This window comes from Corylus avellana, chromosome ca2, assembly GCF_901000735.1.
Source record: "Corylus avellana chromosome ca2, CavTom2PMs-1.0".
In the NCBI taxonomy this organism is placed as follows: domain Eukaryota; kingdom Viridiplantae; phylum Streptophyta; class Magnoliopsida; order Fagales; family Betulaceae; genus Corylus; species Corylus avellana.
This window is the reverse complement of record NC_081542.1, coordinates 19,073,421-19,090,263: the sequence shown is the minus strand read 5'-3', so window position 1 is coordinate 19,090,263 and position 16,843 is coordinate 19,073,421. Positions and strand designations below refer to the sequence as shown.

Here is a 16,843-nt window from a genome sequence, read left to right as displayed (position 1 = left end):
TATTAAGAAATGGTCAAAAGGGTATGAGTTTCCAAGGAGAATTACTTATTGAACAGAAATTTCTTCCTGTAAAGCATCATACGAATATGGAAAAGAAAACTAGTTGAGCCAATAGAAGGCAAATCAGAAGCATATATAATACTCTTATCTGTGGTTAAGATGGTTATGTAAAGCGAAGACCCCTGTTTTTGTGCCTATAACTTTTCCATACTTTTAACTGAAACTGAAGCTAATTTCTCCATCGTTTGGGCTACCACACAAGTTAAAAACAGCAGTCATCTCACCACCCGCAAGCTACCTTCCTCTGGCAACATTTTTGTCAAACTCAATGCAGCATACCAAACGTAATTCAAGGTAAAAGCTTCAAATTCCTCTAGTTTCTGCAACGTTCTTTTGAGCATAGATTTTTTTTTTTTTGGGTGTCTTGAGCGTGACTCTTCTTTTTGGCATCCTTTTCTTTTGCTTTAAAGATTGGATTTTTATGTGGGTTTTCTGTTTTTGGGTTGTGGGTATTCTTGGTTTCGTTGGGTTTGCTTAAGAGGGGAAGATTTAGATTGTTTGTGTTTGAGTTTATGAGAAGTAGTTGGAAGAAGGAAATATGAATGACATAATATTGGTGAATAAAAGAACGAAAAATAGTTGAATAAAATAGTCAAAGTGATTCTTACAATAGGGGGAAGTGATACTTCTCTGGGCTTCGTAGAACTAAATGGAGTAGGATTTTCTGATGTTTCTTTGTTGCAGAATCTGCTGCAAGATTATTTCTTCTATTTGAACGCTTAACTCTTGACGCAGGCTAGCTAAGAAGCAGGTTTGACAATATGGTTGTCTTCGCCTTAGAATTGGTATGCTTGTCAAAAAGCAGAGACCAAATGTGTGACCGCTGAAACATGGTCATGTAGTTTATAGGGGTTTGATGGGCATGTATGAAATGCTGGGTCTCGTACTGAACTATATGATGGTTATGGGATGAGAAATACAGAACTTATCGTTAATTGTAAACAAATAAACATTATTTATGCGAATGTATCTAAGACATTATTAGCAGGTTAGCAGAAGAAATTGAGGTACTGATCAAGCATTCAGAGTGGTCATTATTGGCTTGTGTGCTTTTGTTAGGGGTGGTAAAGGATAGGGAAGCATTTGACAGCTATGTATGTGCACTAATGGGGTGTTTGGAAGAATTTGGAGGAAATTTCAATGCTGTCATGTCTTAGTTTGGAGTAATTTTAAAAGTCACTCTTGTGTCTTCAAAAAATGAGGTGGTTTTTAAATTTACAAATTGATCAAAATTCAATAGTGATCAATCACAATCGCAATGGTGATTTTAGATGTCACATCAATCTTGAAAATACACAAGAGAGACTTTTAGTATTACTCCTTAGTTTAAGGCCTGCCAAGTTTAGTTTGGTTGTAGAAATGAGGTTGAGGCTTTATGAATTAGGGCATATTTATTGTTATGTTATTATTGTTACTTATAGTATTGGTTTTTCTTATTTTAAATTTAGTTTATTGGAATAAATAGTAGTTTTTCAAGCTTTTATCAGTTGCTATAAATAGTTTTGAGCACAAGTAAGTTGTTACAACTTTTGGAAGGCAACTTGGTTTGGTAGCAAGCGAGGTATGCTGCTTAGCTAATGGAATTTGAAAAATATCATTTTTCTTGTTTAAATGCGATTCTTGAACCATGTTCATGAAAGTAAAATTATTTTTATATTGCTGGACATTTTCTTTTACTTGTTCGTTGAGAAAATTACATGCACTTGGTAAATGCATTAGTTTATATTACTTATGGTTGTGAGGAATGATTGACATTTTCTAATCCTATTATCTATGCTTCTTACTCAGCATTAGCCCCCATTCTTAATTTGTTTGTTTGTTTTTATTTCTTATTTTTTTAATTTCAGAATTAGCAGGAGGTTCCTCGAGTTGAGATAGTTAGTTAACTGATTGTTGGAGTATGGTTAGATGTAGAGGTTTCAATAAGTATGTCGTTGTATTTGTTAGAGTTGGAGTTTGTAGTTTATAAGTACATTGGACTCAAACTATGCTGCGGGGAGAATATATCTCAGAGAGGAATTGGGATTTTTGAGTTATTGTGTTTGGCAGTTATGGAGTACTTTAACTAGAAAATTTATTTTGTTATTAAGTTTTGTTGCGTTATTTATAGATCTCTAATTGACCTTTTTTTAAGTAATTTGGTAGTGCAAATACATGGTTCTTGGATGAAATAGAATTTAATTTGGTAGTGCAAATACTTGGTTATTGGATGAAATAGAATTGTAAGAAAATGTTTCAGTTAGGTTTAATATCAATTCTTAGAATAAATAGTCTTTGTTATTCAATACTCCTTACCTTTGAACATTTCCATTTGTCTTTCTCAATTTGCTTAGTTTTTAGTTTTTAGTTTTTTAGTTTCTTTTGTTTTTTTTTTTTTTGTTTTTTTTTTTTTTCTCATTTCAGCTTGGTATTTCTCTTGTATATTCCTGTGTATTTGAGTTACGATTTCACTTTTTAATGATATTTTTATTTTTTATAAAATACAAAAACAGTTCTTAGTAAGTGTCATGTCCTGCTATGCGCTTGGGATGGGTTAGTTAGCCCAAATTCTTTTCTAACTGTGACAATATCATTCACTAGGTGAAGATCAAAGAGGAAACCATGACAGAAACCGTTGTGATCCTTGTCATCAATGAGCTAGTTCAGTTGATCTCTCATGAATCAAAATTGTTAAGAGGTGTCCACCGAGATGTTGTGGACATTAGAGATGAACTTGAGAGCGTCCAATGTTTCCTCAAAGATGCAGATAAAGGAGACCTTCAAGATGGCGTCAAAACATGGGTGAAACAAGTGAGAGAAGTAGCCTATCATATAGAAGACGTAATAGATGAATATGTTCTTCACATGGCACAACATCGTCATCAGCAAAGTCTTATTGGTCTTCTCCATAAAATTGGCCGCATATTCAAAAAACTAAAACCACGTCATGACATAGCTACCAAGATTCACGATATCAAAATATCAATCCGTGAAATCAAAGAAAGAAGTGAAAGATATGGTTTTCGTTTCGTAGAGCAAGGATCAAGTAGCAGTGAATCCAATGTTTCATGGCATGACCCTAGAGTGGGTTCACTTTTCATTAAGGAAGATGAAGTTGTGGGCATTGAGTCTACGAGGGATGAGCTCGTAAGCTTGTTGGTGGGTGGAGCATCTAAACGCTCTGTGATTTCAATTGTAGGCATGGGCGGAGTTGGTAAGACAACTCTTGCTAAGAAAGTATATGAGAATGAATTAGTGAAAGGACATTTTGACTGTCATGTTTGGATCACAGTGTCTCAATCAAACAATGTCCAGAAGATACTCATGTCCATGATAAAGCAAGTCTACCATGAAAATGAAATGACTCCAAGGAAAATAGACATGATAGACGAGATCACACTAATTAGCCAACTCAGGAAATATTTACAGCAAAAGAAATATATTGTGGTTTTTGATGATGTGTGGAAGATAGAGTTTTGGGAAATTGTGAAACATGCTTTACCATGCAATGACAGAGGCAACAGGATTATGATCACAACACGTAGTGATCTCATTGGTGTTTCTTGTAAAGAATCTTTATTCGATCAGGTCCACAAGCTACAACCTCTGTCTCAAGACAAGGCTTGGGAATTGTTTTGTAGAAAGGCATTCCAGTCCGAGTTTCAGAGGTGTTGCCCCAAAGAGTTGGTGAAACTGTCGATGGACATTGTCAAAAAATGTGAAGGCTTGCCACTTCCAATTGTTGCCATAGGTGGTCTTCTGTCAACAAAGGAAAAGGTGCCATTTGAATGGAAAAAGTTGCATAATAGCCTCAGTTCTGAGCTTGAATGTAATCCACACCTTACAAATGTAACAAAAATTCTCTCTCTTAGTTATCATGATCTTCCATGCTACCTAAAGTCTTGCTACTTGTACTTCGGCATTTTTCCAGAGGACTACTCAATCACAGGTGCAAGATTACTTCGACTATGGGTAGCTGAGGGCTTTATAAAGGGAAAGAAGGGAAAATCATTGGAAGATGTGGCAGAAGAATACTTGAAGGAGCTCAACCACAGAAACTTGGTTCAAGTTTCATTTGGGGAGCTTGATAATGAGATGTATAGAAAGTATAGAATCCATGATCTGTTACATGAAACCATCCTATCGAAGGCTAGAGAGTTGAATTTCGCTCAAGTTTTGGAAGTGGGTGATACCACTTCCCATGGTATAAGTCGGTGCCTATCCATCCACGATGCTAGAGAAGATTTTTTTGAGACAAGTGAGTACTCTCGGGTTCGTTCTATTTTTCTCTTCAACATTAATGAAATGCCCAATTCTTTCATAGTTAAATTGTTCAAAAAGTTCAAGCTTTTGAAAGTGTTAGATTTTGAAGATGCTCCTATTGATTATCTTCCTCAAGAAGTGGGTAATTTATTCCATTTGAAGTACTTAAGTTTGAGGAGAACAAAAGTGAAGATACTTCCAAAGTCAGTGGGTAGGCTACATAATCTGCAGACACTAAATGTCGCGGAAACCGCAGTGCGTGAGCTACCAATTGAGATATTTAGGCTTTATAAGCTGAGACAGATTTTGGCTCATTCTCATGACTTGGAAATTAAAAGTACCTTTTATTCATTGCGAGGCGTAAAAGTACATGAAAGGGTTGGATGTTTAAAGGACTTGCAGGCCCTAACACTTGTTGAGGCAAATCATCATGGGGTTGTTTTATTTGAAGAGCTCGGAAAGTTACATCAATTGAGGATGTTGGGCATTTCAAATATGACTGCAAAACGTGGGAGGGCTCTCTGTACCTCCGTAGAAAATATGGTCCACCTTGAAATTTTGATTGTAGGCTCAATCAATGAAGATGAGTTTATAGACTTACAATCAATTTCATCACCACCTCCATTTTTAAAGCATATCGCTCTAAGGAGGCGATTGGAGAAGTTGCCCAACTGGATTTCAGAGCTTCAGAATCTAGTCACACTAGTCTTACTTTTCTCGTCATTAGAGGAAGATCCACTGCCGTTTGTCCAGGCTTTGCCTAATCTAATTAACCTTACCCTCAATCATGCATATGATGCGGAGCAGCTGCATTTTGAGGATGGCGGTTTTCGAAAACTCAAGAAGCTCACACTTAGAGAGTTGAAAAACTTAAAGATAGTGGAAATAGGCATAGGATCATTGCCTGTTCTTGAGCAACTAGAGATTGGGCCATGCCCACGAATGAATGAGGTACCCTATGGAATCCAGCACCTGGGAAGCCTAAAGATTCTCGACTTCTATGAAATGCAAGGAGAATTTGTGCTACGGATGCAACCAAATGGAGGGGAAGATTATTGGAAAGTCAAGACGGCAAGTACTATACGTTTCAGGTATAGGATTAAAGGAGAAAGATATCAAATATATAAGCTCGGTGACTCAGACTTGTTGGAGCGATTGAAAGGGTGAGACTTGAAGAATCAAACTACCATGTAGTTTTAGTGATAGACAAGGTATGTGCCTCTAAGCCACAATACTTTCATGAAAATTTTCTACTCCAGTTATATGTAATGAGAAAATTCTTCACATTGTGGCTGACTAACTAAATTTTCATGGTTAATAAGACTTGCATCAGCCAATGAGTTCGAACCTAGGCTATAGTTTCAATTGTTACCACAACCTTTTACATTTTAAATTGTTCCCTTTCTTTTTTTTTTCTTTTTTAATTTTTTTTCTTAATTCTGTTTATTTGATATTTTAATGTTTGATCAATAAAAATTGTTTGATACTAATCTATGTTACAAAAATGATCTAGCAATTGTAATTAGACTTGAATCAACATAAAGGATCTTTTATAATTAAAAGCTTAATTCTTCCGAGGATTTTATTCACATATGTAACAATTTTGAGGACTTTGATACGAAGGTGTTATAATGTATTTTTTATTTAGAGCGTATTTGGGACACTGTTGGGGAAAGGCCTTTTATATCCAAAAAAAAAAAAAAACAACTTTTTTAAAAAAAAACTTCATTTTTCATCTTTTTCAAAAAGTGTGTTCTCATCATTTATAGAGAAAAAACGAAATTACTTCAAAACAACATTCCATTATAGTATAACTTCATAGACTAAAATATTAAAACTACACGGAAATGCTTTAAAGAAAGTGAAAGAACCATCAAGAGAGTCAACAAATAGTACATTAATATACCATTTAGAAAACCAACTAACCTAAAAGTTTAAGCTAATGAGCTTAAGGGCCTGTTTGAGATTGCGTTTGAGGGGTCTAAAAGTGCTTTTAACATTCAAAAAGTCCGTTTAAAGAAAAAAGTATTTATTTGGTAAAAAAATTAAAAGCACTTTTAATGATCCAAAAAGCCTAAAAATGGCCAAAAAAACACTTTTGGCAAAATCTAAAAAATGAAATTTTTCCCCAAAAGTTCTTTTTGGCTTAAAAGTTCTATTTTCAAATGTAATCTCAAATAGGCTCTAAGACAACTTAAGTATATTAACCACTCACTCTCAGTTGGAACAAGTGGCTCATATTCTACTATTTTCCTATTGGGTGTAATTAGTTTATGTGGGCCAGTGGACAAATAAGTTATGGGTGGGTATTTTGGGGTTTTCCAAAATACTTACAATTAGGGTTTTCCTACAAATATGTTATGTTGTAACCTTATATTATTGAATAGTAAAATATAGCCGCACTCTCTCTTGTGGACGTAGGCACATTGCCGAACAATGTAAATTTGTGTCTCGACTCTCTCTTGATCTCTCTCTTTTCGATTCCATATTATTCATCATTGTTGTGCACGGTAACAACAATTGGTATTAGAGCCAAGTTTTACGATAGCTGAGATTGGCACATCTTCTGCGAAATTCGACGTGATGAAGTTCGATGGATCCAGTAATTTCGGGTTATGGCAGAGACAGGTCAAGGATTTCTGGTGCAACAAGGGATGGTGAAGGTGTTATATGGAACGAAACCAGAAGGTATGCCAGACATAGATTGGAAGGAACTTGAGGCAAAAGCGGTGGCTACTATTCGACTTTGTCTGAGAGATGACGTGATGTATCATGTCATGGACGAAGAATCTTTGGCGGCAGTTTGGTTGAAACTGGAAAGTCGGTATATGTCAAAATCGTTGATGAACAAGCTCTATCTAAAGCAGCGATTGTACGGCTTGAAGTTGGCGGAGGGCTCGGATTTGAGCCAACACATCAACATGTTCAATCAGGTAATCGGCGATTTGAAGAGAGTTAATGTGAAATTCGAAGACGAAGACAAGGCATTGATGCTATTGAATTCATTCCCAACTTCTCCTACGTATGAGAATTTGGTTAGAACTCTAACATGGGGGAAAAAGTCCTTAGAGTTAGAGGAAGTTACAAGAGCCCTGTTGGCTTTTCATTAGTGGAAGATAATCAGTGATGAAAATTTTTCAGGAGAAGGGCTAGTTGTAAAGGATAACCAAGTGCGTGGAAGAAGAAGAAGTAGTAACAATGGTAGTTCGAATGGCAAGAATTTTCTGTCAAAGTCTAGGAAGTGGAAGGACATCAATTGCTATAAGTGTGGGAAGAAATGGCACATAAAGTGGGATTGTCCAGACCGGAAGAAGAATAAGGACCACGAGAATAAAGGTTCCTCAAGGTCTGTGAACGTAGTGGAAGACAATTCAGATGATACTGATAGTCATATGCTTTCTGTTGTATCTAATTCAGAGCATCCTGTAGATTCTTGGATTCTAGACTCAGCATATTCGTTTCACGTGACGTCCAATAGAGATTGGTTTGACACCTACAAAATATCTGGACTCTTTCGATAAAAAAGAAGAAATTAGAACAATATCGTTGAAATCTTCACAGCACAAAGCAAGTTGCCTTTCTATAAGTCCAATTACAGTTTTTCCAAAAGATTCGGCATCTTGTCTGCCGTGCCTGGTAGAAAACAAGATCCTATTTTGTCAGCATTGTCAATTCCAAGTCAACCATTGTGCACAGGGCTTGCAACCACACATTCATTACCAATTATCGAGGAAAATATATGAAAAAATTCACAATTCCACACAAATAAAACAACACTTGGTGAGATATGAAGGTTATATAACAGCACCAATCTTCCTATCTTTTTTCATCAGTGTCGACATTGCCCTTTAGTAATGGCAGAGAATACAGGGGAAAAACAATAACATGGGTTCTGTGGGAGAATCGGGTGATGATGTCCAACCAAGAAATTATTGGAGATGTAGCAAACAAGATTTCTTCCCAGAAGAATCCTTCCAAAACTGGGGCACATATCGATTTGCGCTATCACAAATAGGGTTTCGGTTCAAAGATCGTCTCCTACGCAGATCAAATGATGCCGAGGAGATTGGAGAACTTCGTAAACAGAGCGAAAACGATATAAAACGATGCCTGACGTGGTGGGATCTCACCTGGTTTGGATTTGGCTCAGTCATTGGTGCTGGTATCTTTGTGCTCACTGGGCAAGAAGCATATGATCATGCTGGACCAGCCATTTTTTTGTCCTATGTTGCTTCTGGTGTTTCAGCAATGCTCTCTGTCTTCTGCTACATAGAATTTGCAATAGAAGTCCCAGTTGCAGGAGGGTCATTTGCTTACTTAAGAATTGAATTAGGTGACTTTGCAGCTTTTATAACAGCTGCAAACATACTTCTTGAGAGCATTGTTGGAACTGCAGCAGTTGCCAGAGCATGGACTTCTTGATTTACAAGTCTACTGAACCGCCAACGAAACTCGTTACGCATCCACACAAACCTCGCCGAAGGGTTTAATCTCCTGGATCCGATAGCTGTCACGGTCCTGGCAATTGCCGCAGCAATCGCAATGATCAGCACAAGGAAAACATCATACTTAAACTGGATAGCATCTGCAATTAACACGATAGTAATTTTATTTGTGATAATTGCAGGATTCGCTCACGCTGACACATCAAATTTGAAACCCTTTTTGCCTAACGGAGCTAAAGGAATCTTTCAGGCTGCCTCCATTGTCTACTTTGCTTATGGTGGATTTGATAACATTGCCACCATGGCTGAAGAAACCAAAAATCCATCAAGAGACATACCATTAGGATTGCTTGGATCAATGTCCATCATCACTGTGATATAGTGCTTAATGGCACTTTCACTTTCCATGATGCAGAAATAGATCAGGATGCAGCATATTCTGTAGCCTTTCAGAGTGTGGGCATGAAATGGGCAAAGTACCTGGTAGCTCTTGGTGCCCTGAAGGGAATGACCACTGTTCTTCTGGTAGGGGCACTAGGACAGGCACGATATACTACTCATATTGCACGAGCCCCCATGATTCCACCATGGTTTGCTCTTGTCCATCCAAAGACAGGAACCCCTATAAATGCTACACTCTTGATTACCATTTCAAGTGCCTGTATTGCTTTCTTCTCAAGCTTGGATGTCTTGGCAGGCCTGTTATCAGTGAGTACACTCTTTGTCTTTATGATGATGGCAAACCAGGGCCTTAAAATTACTGTATTTCTTTACCCTTCAGTCTGCCAATGCTTAATAAAATTTCCTTCCCACTTGTGTTTCATATTAAGATGCTCGAAGAGCCTGAAAATAGTGATCGGAAGTCCAGAAAGAATTATTCTCAATGAAGGTTTTGACGGAGCTTAACCGCTCTTCCATAGCACAAGCGTTAAGCGATAATAATTTCTGCGATTCTTTTCCTTTTCTTCTATAACCATACAGTAGGAGGAAAGAGAGAACTCAAAAGACACATTACTAATTTAATATTAATAATTTAAGAGACTCTTGCCCAATTTCATTGCCTCTTCAGTCTTTCCTTCCCTAAACAACCCGCTAACAAGGGCTGAATAAACATACCCATTTGCACAATGCCTTCTCTCCTTCATAGAGATCAGCACATGAGCCCCATCAACAGCTCTTCCTTTCTTGCAAGCCCATTGATGAGTGTTCCATATGTGACATCGTTAGGCACACATTTACTCGATACCATTCTATCCAATAGACTCACTGCCTTCTCCAATTTGCCCTTGAGGCACAAACCATGAATGAGGGTGTTATAAGTCACTTCATTAGGAACACACCCTTTGAGAAACATATTATCAACGAGCTTTGCAGCACATGCCAAGTCACCCTTCTTGCACATCGCATTGATCAACACGTTAAATGTTGCAGCACTCGGGAAACACCCCTCAATTTGCATCTCATCCAACAGTGAAACTGCCTCGTCAATCCTATTCTCCCTGCACAACCCGTCGATCAATGTACTAAACGTGAACACATCGGGAATGCATTCCTAACCGGCATTTCTCTAAACATCTCAACTGCTCTATTAACCAATCCCAACTTACACAAAGCCTTTATAACCAAATTGAAAGTAAGCACATTGGGTGAAATATTCTCATTCCCACTACCCACAATATGCGAATGAAACTCTAATGCCCGAGAAAAACAACCTTCTTGTTTAATAACATTATGCACAGAGTTAAACGACCTCACAGTCCTCCTAAATTGAAACTCACACACCATTCTATCAAACAAGTAAACAGCTTCTTCGGGCAAATGCGCTTTCCCATAAGCTCTAAACATAACAACAATACTTTTCTCAATAAACCTTCGGTTTTCATGTTTCATTCGATCTAAAATCTTCTCTAATGACCGAGAATGAACAGAGACGGCATAGTTCTCAATGAGTGAATAGAAAGTGGAATCACCCAACTTGTAAGAACCCAATTTGGGACTCTGACTTGAAGATTTCATCAGGTTTTGGGGGCTCAGTTTCAGAGGCTTTGTTTGATGGAACGGCGAGAACTGAAAAGTGAGAGTGAGAGTGAAGCAGAGCAGGGAACTTACATGGGATTGAAGAGATGCCCAGCTTGAGGACTCTCCTGATAGAGTCTTTTAAGATACGTGTATTAGCATTTGCATAAACCACATAAAAAATTAAAACAAAAAAAAAAAGGAATATAATGGATAATCCAAATTATATGCAAAATTTAGAATTTCTTCAAGAGATCGATAACAAAAAGATAATTGCATATACATACATGCACTGCTTCTATTACTTCTATCCAAAATTTCTACGTTTTGATTTTTTTTTTTAATAAAAAAAATGCTCTGAAGTTCCAAAATCTTTTTTATGTTTTCCTCCGATCAATTGAACAATTATAAAATTTCCATTGTGGGGTAACTGTTTCGAACACCAATTACTAAAAATCAAAATTTCAGTCAAAAGCTCTCAGCAATCGAAAGGGTTCTGACCATGGAAAATTCAGCAAGTCAGTAATTCACATTACAAGTTATAGATGATCAATCAAAATTTTCAATTGAGCACTCAATTTCAACTTGAAAAAGAAAAGCGCTAAACCCCAGAAGCTGATAAAGTGTAATACACACTAATTAATGTTCAGGGTGAGAATACTTCAAGAGAACAGAGAGAATAATCAAATGGGTCAAAGAAACAATGGTGGAAGAACAGCCAAAGGAACAAAAAAGAAAAATTTGAAGAAGTGGATCATGGTGAGTTACCAGTGGGAGTGATGGGCTCTTCAGGAACAGAAATTCCACGACATGACTTTATTGGGTATATGAAAATTGATGAGACTTTGGCTGCCATTCTCTCTTGAGTACTGGGTGTTCTTGTGTGTGTTTTGCTGATGATATATATTACACAGCCAAGGGGGGGGGGGGGGGGGCGGCAAGAAATTCATCATGAAGTTGCTACTTGCTAGTTTTTATCCAATTGCTATAACTTCAGAAGTCATAACTTTCCTTTCGCAATTTCCCTCACTGGATTCCCCCTTTATTCTTGATCTATCAGTGGTTGCAAGTTAAGAAGTTGTTTGAGTTTGAGTTTGAAAAATAGTGTTTTTAAGTTAAAAAGAATTTTTGGGCAAAAATTTTATTTTTAAGCTTTTGTCAAAAATATTTTTTTGGCTATTTTTATGCTTTTTAGACCTTTAAAAGTGCTTTTAATATTTTTACCAAACAAGTACTTTTTTCTTCAATCAAACTTTTTGAATATTAAAATTATTTTTAAACTCCTAAAACACAATCCCAAAGATGTGCTAAATATTCTTACTCCTTACGTTCTCTTTTATGTAATCCATAAGCTAATGGACTTAGAAAAAAAAAAGAAAGAAACAGGAAATTGGGGTTGTTAACAAAAAGCAGAGATGATATGGAAGTTTTATGTAATGAAAATAGATCCCCTCCATGGACTAAGCCTCATAAAAAAAATTCCACTTAAACGGTAGCGCTTTCAAAGTCGAACCGGATCGAGTGCAAACTAAATCTGATACAAACGAGGCTCCACATTTATATACGCCATGATCACGCAATTAGCCTGCCACAAGAGATGCAAGAGTGGAAGAGGCTGGTTGTGCTAAACGATGATTGATCTTTTAAAGGACTATTCAATTGAAGATCAACGATGGGCGTACTTTGGGCTGCTATAAATTGTTTCATCTCCAGGCGAACATTACCTAATTGTGAAGGAGGATGACTTAATGAATCTCAACTATGTTTGTTTTGCTCCGTCCTCCCTCCAAAGAAAAGAACAGCATTTTCCAAATTCTACCAAAACAAAAAAAAAAAAGCCATTGATGATAAAATATTTTTGCAGATGTTGGTCAATTTGTCCATTGTGTGGACCTAGAAATGATGCTTCTGTGCAACAGGATAACTAAAGGTGTACAGAGCAAATACCCATTTTACTAGTGTTCCACCCCCTTTCTTTTTTGAATTAAAATTGGGAAAAAGAGTTATAAAGGAGGATCTTTATCACTATTGATCCGAAAGAAAAAAATAGTGGGAGATCCTAAACAATAAAAAATGGAAAAAAGGATAGGCTCTCCATTCTCTAACAATATACTCAAAACGAAAAGTACAAAGTTACAAATAAACAGTAAGAAATGGGACAAACATGTCTCCCGGTCCTCTCATGTTCCACCCCTTTATTTGTGCTTTTTTATTACCCCTATAAAAGCCTATATTTCTGTCCCTTTTCATGTAAACACATTAAGGTGGATCTCTTTTACACTAGAAATTATTACGTCAATATTTTTTCTATTTTTTTCTTATTTCATCTTACAAATTCAAGAGATAAATCATTAAATTTATATATTCATGTAGACCCCATGCAAATTCAATAGTAAATTCATCAATTTATTATAGAGATGGTTGAAAAATGAATAAAATCTATCATTTCTCATTTTATCCTATCCTTAATGATTTGTATAAAGTTGTCCCACACTAGTTTCTTGTCGGATACTATACTTTGTTTGGTAAAGGGTTTTTGGGTTTTAGTGGTTTGATAACTGTAACAAAAATTGATTGATGTAAAAAAAAAATAAGATTTTTTTTTTTTTTTTTTGAAAAGTGAAAAAGTAAGAATATTTGGTATGAAAAAATGAAATTTTTTGTTTTGTAATGATTTATTTATTTATTTAAGAGTAATAAAAAGTAATTAATGTGAAAAATAAGAGAATGTTGAAAAAATGGAAAGAATGAGATAAATAGTGTTGAAACGAAATCGTTTACCAAACGTAACAACGTGTGTTCAAATAGTTGCTGCGCCACATTCAGTCATTCTCATCTTTAGCCCCATCGCAGCCAAAACTCAAAACTTGAGAAAGTAGAATAGTAGTCTAGTGCATCACAACTGTAATAACTACCAGCTATGTCATGCTACTACACCCAACCATTTTCTCCTCTCACTCTGCCATTCTCTTCGCGCACGTTGGCTTCCCTCCAAACAGACCAACACCAACCCACATCCCTTCAAAAACACACTCGTTCTCAACCCCTCCTCACCACAACGCTCACCGCTTCCTCTGCAAAACCCTTGTCTCAGGACTCATGGGTCGAATCCCTTCGCTCCCAAGCGCGGTCCAATCTCTTCCGGGAAGCCATGTTGACATACATCCAGATGTTGGCTCTGGCGGGTATTTCACCCGACAACTTCGCTTTCCCGGCTGTCCTCAAGGCCGTGGTGGGACTTCAGGACTTAAATCTTGGGAAACAGATTCATGCCCACGTTTTTAAATTTGGGTACGCCTCCTCTTCGGTCACTGTGGCTAATACCCTTGTTCATATGTATGGGAAATGTGGGGATATAGGGGACGTGTACAAGGTGTTTGAGAGAATGACTGAGAGAGACCAAGTTTCTTGGAATTCCATCATTGCTGCCTTGTGTCGTTTTGAGGAGTGGGAACTTGCTTTGGAGGCGTTTCGGTTAATGCTGTTTGAGAATGAGGCGCCTAGCTCATTTACTTTGGTGAGTGGCGCGCTAGCTTGTTCAAATTTGCGTAGCCATGATGGTTTGCGGCTTGGTAAGCAACTGCATGCGTTTAGTTTAAGAACAGGAATTTGGAGAACGTATACCAACAACGCTTTCATGGTTATGTATGCTAAATTAGGAAGGGTTGCTGACTCGCAAGCTTTATTTGAGTTATTTGAGGATCGTGATATGGTTTCGTGGAACACCATGATAAGTTCCTTCTCTCAAAACGATCAGTTTTTAGAAGCATTATCGTTCTTGCGTCTTATGGTTCTTGAAGGAACTAAACCGGATGGGGTCACCTTTGCAAGCGTACTTCCTGCCTGTTCTCATTTGGAGATGTTAGACAGAGGGAAGGAAATTCATGCTTATGCCTTGAAAACTACTAACTTACTTGAGAATTCTTTTGTGGGTAGTGCTTTGGTTGACATGTATTGTAACTGTCAACAAGTTGAAAGTGGTCGCCGAGTTTTTGATGGTATCTTAGAGAGGAGCATTGCACTTTATAATGCTATGGTTACTGGTTATTCACAAAATGAGCATCACGAGAAGGCCTTGAACCTCTTCTTTCAAATGGAACTTGATGGAATTTGTCCAAACACCACCACAATGTCGAGTGTTTTGCCAGCTAGTGTGCGCTGTGAACTGTTCTCTGACAAGGAAGGTATGCATGGTTATGTAATCAAGAGGGGTTTGGAGAGGGATCGGTATCTGCAGAATGCACTTATGGACATGTACTTCAGAATGGGAAAGACAGAAATCTCAGAACATATATTTAATGGCATGGAGGTCAGAGATATAGTATCTTGGAACACAATGATCACTGGTTATGTCATTTGTGGACGCCATGATGTTGCATTCAACCTGCTACATGAGATGCAAATAGTTGAAGAAAAGAACAAAGATGATGATTATGAGGATAAGAACATGGTTCCCCTTAAGCCAAATTCAGTAACACTTATGACTGTTCTGCCGGGTTGTGCTGCCCTTGCTGCACTAGCAAAGGGGAAAGAGATCAATGCTTATGCCATCAGACACTTATTGGCATCAGATGTTGCTGTCGGTAGTGCACTAGTTGACATGTATGCAAAATGTGGCTGCTTGAACTTTTCTAAGAGAGTGTTTGATCGGATGCCCATCAAGAATGTAATCACCTGGAATGTTCTCATCATGGCTTATGGGATGCATGGGAGAGGGGAGGAAGCCTATGAACTATTTAAGGATATGGTAGCAGAAGGAGACAAGAACGATGGTTTAAGGCCTAATCAAGTTACATTTATTGCAATTCTTGCAGCGTGTAGTCACTCCAGGATGGTAAATGAAGGCCTATATTTATTCCATAGAATGAAAGAGAACCACGGGGTTGAACCTGCACCAGACCACTATGCTTGTGTGGTGGACTTGCTTGGTCGAGCAGGTCAACTAGAAGAAGCGTACGAGCTTATCAATACCATGCCCCCTGGGTTTGACAAGACAGATGCCTGGAGTAGCTTGCTTGGTGCTTGTCGGATACACCAGAATGTAGAAATTGGGGAGATTGCAGCTAAGAATCTCCTTGATTTCGAGCCAAATGTAGCTAGCCACTATGTTTTACTGTCTAATATCTACTCTTCTGCTGGACTCTGGGAAAAGGCAATGGATATCCGGAAAAGGATGAAAGAAATGGGAGTAAGAAAGGAAGCTGGGTGTAGTTGGATTGAGTTTGGTGATGAGGTTCATAAGTTCGTGGCTGGGGATGGGTCACACCCACAAAGTGAGCAGCTCCATGGATTTCTTGAAATCCTGTTGGAAAAGATGAAAAAGGAGGGGTATGTGCCTGATACTTCTTGTGTACTTCACAATGTTGGTGAGGAGGAGAAAGAGACTTTACTCTGTGGGCACAGTGAGAAACTGGCTATAGCTTTTGGTATTCTTAACACCCCTCCTGGAACTACCATTAGAGTGGCCAAGAACCTTAGAGTTTGTAATGACTGCCATGTTGCTTCTAAGTTTATCTCGAAGATGGAAGATAGAGAGATCATTGTTAGAGACGTGAGGAGGTTCCATCATTTTAGGAATGGAACTTGTTCATGTGGGGACTACTGGTGATAGGTGCCAGGATTCATTTTTTTTGTTCTGAAGAATTAACAAAATTTTGTTTATATTCTAACATTCATTTTGTAATTGAGATATACCATGTAAGAATTGGCTGAGTTTTCAAAAAAATCTTGAAGCCTGGAGGTGTTGATGAGGGTACGTGTTTGAATTAAAAATTGTTGGTAGTCAATGTCTTAATCACTATTTGGCTCAACTCAAATCTAGATCCTAAATTTCAAGAACCAGCGTTCGGAGTTTATACGGAGTGTGAATTTCTTTGGAAAAAAAAAAGTACAGCTTTAAAAACACCCGCATTCTTTATATGTATCAAGTTGTGAAATGTCCACTTCTATCACGTAAGCTCCCCACTTAGAATTTGTTTGGGATTGCGTTTGAAAAATAGAGCTTTTTAGTCAAAAATAGCTTTTAGGCAAAAGCTTCATTTTTAAGCTTTTGTCAAAAGTGTTTTTTGGCTATTTTTAAG

The 16,843-nt window shown here is 37.5% G+C and overlaps 1 protein-coding gene and 2 pseudogenes across 1 annotated transcript; 2 read left to right on the top strand and 1 right to left on the bottom strand.

Annotated features, from left to right (window-relative positions):
• Window positions 1-11,619, bottom strand: part of LOC132169245 (pentatricopeptide repeat-containing protein At4g20090-like) — a 22,518-nt pseudogene extending 10,899 nt beyond the window's left edge.
• Window positions 8,145-9,706, top strand: LOC132170234 (cationic amino acid transporter 5-like; annotated as a pseudogene).
• Window positions 11,620-13,600: 1,981 nt separating the features above from the next.
• LOC132171349 (pentatricopeptide repeat-containing protein At3g57430, chloroplastic) lies at window positions 13,601-16,518 on the top strand. The gene has a single exon (XM_059582644.1). It carries the CDS (start codon window positions 13,684-13,686, stop codon window positions 16,369-16,371), a length of 2,688 nt encoding a protein of 895 aa, XP_059438627.1. The 5' UTR covers window positions 13,601-13,683; the 3' UTR covers window positions 16,372-16,518.
• Window positions 16,519-16,843: the final 325 nt, after the last annotated feature.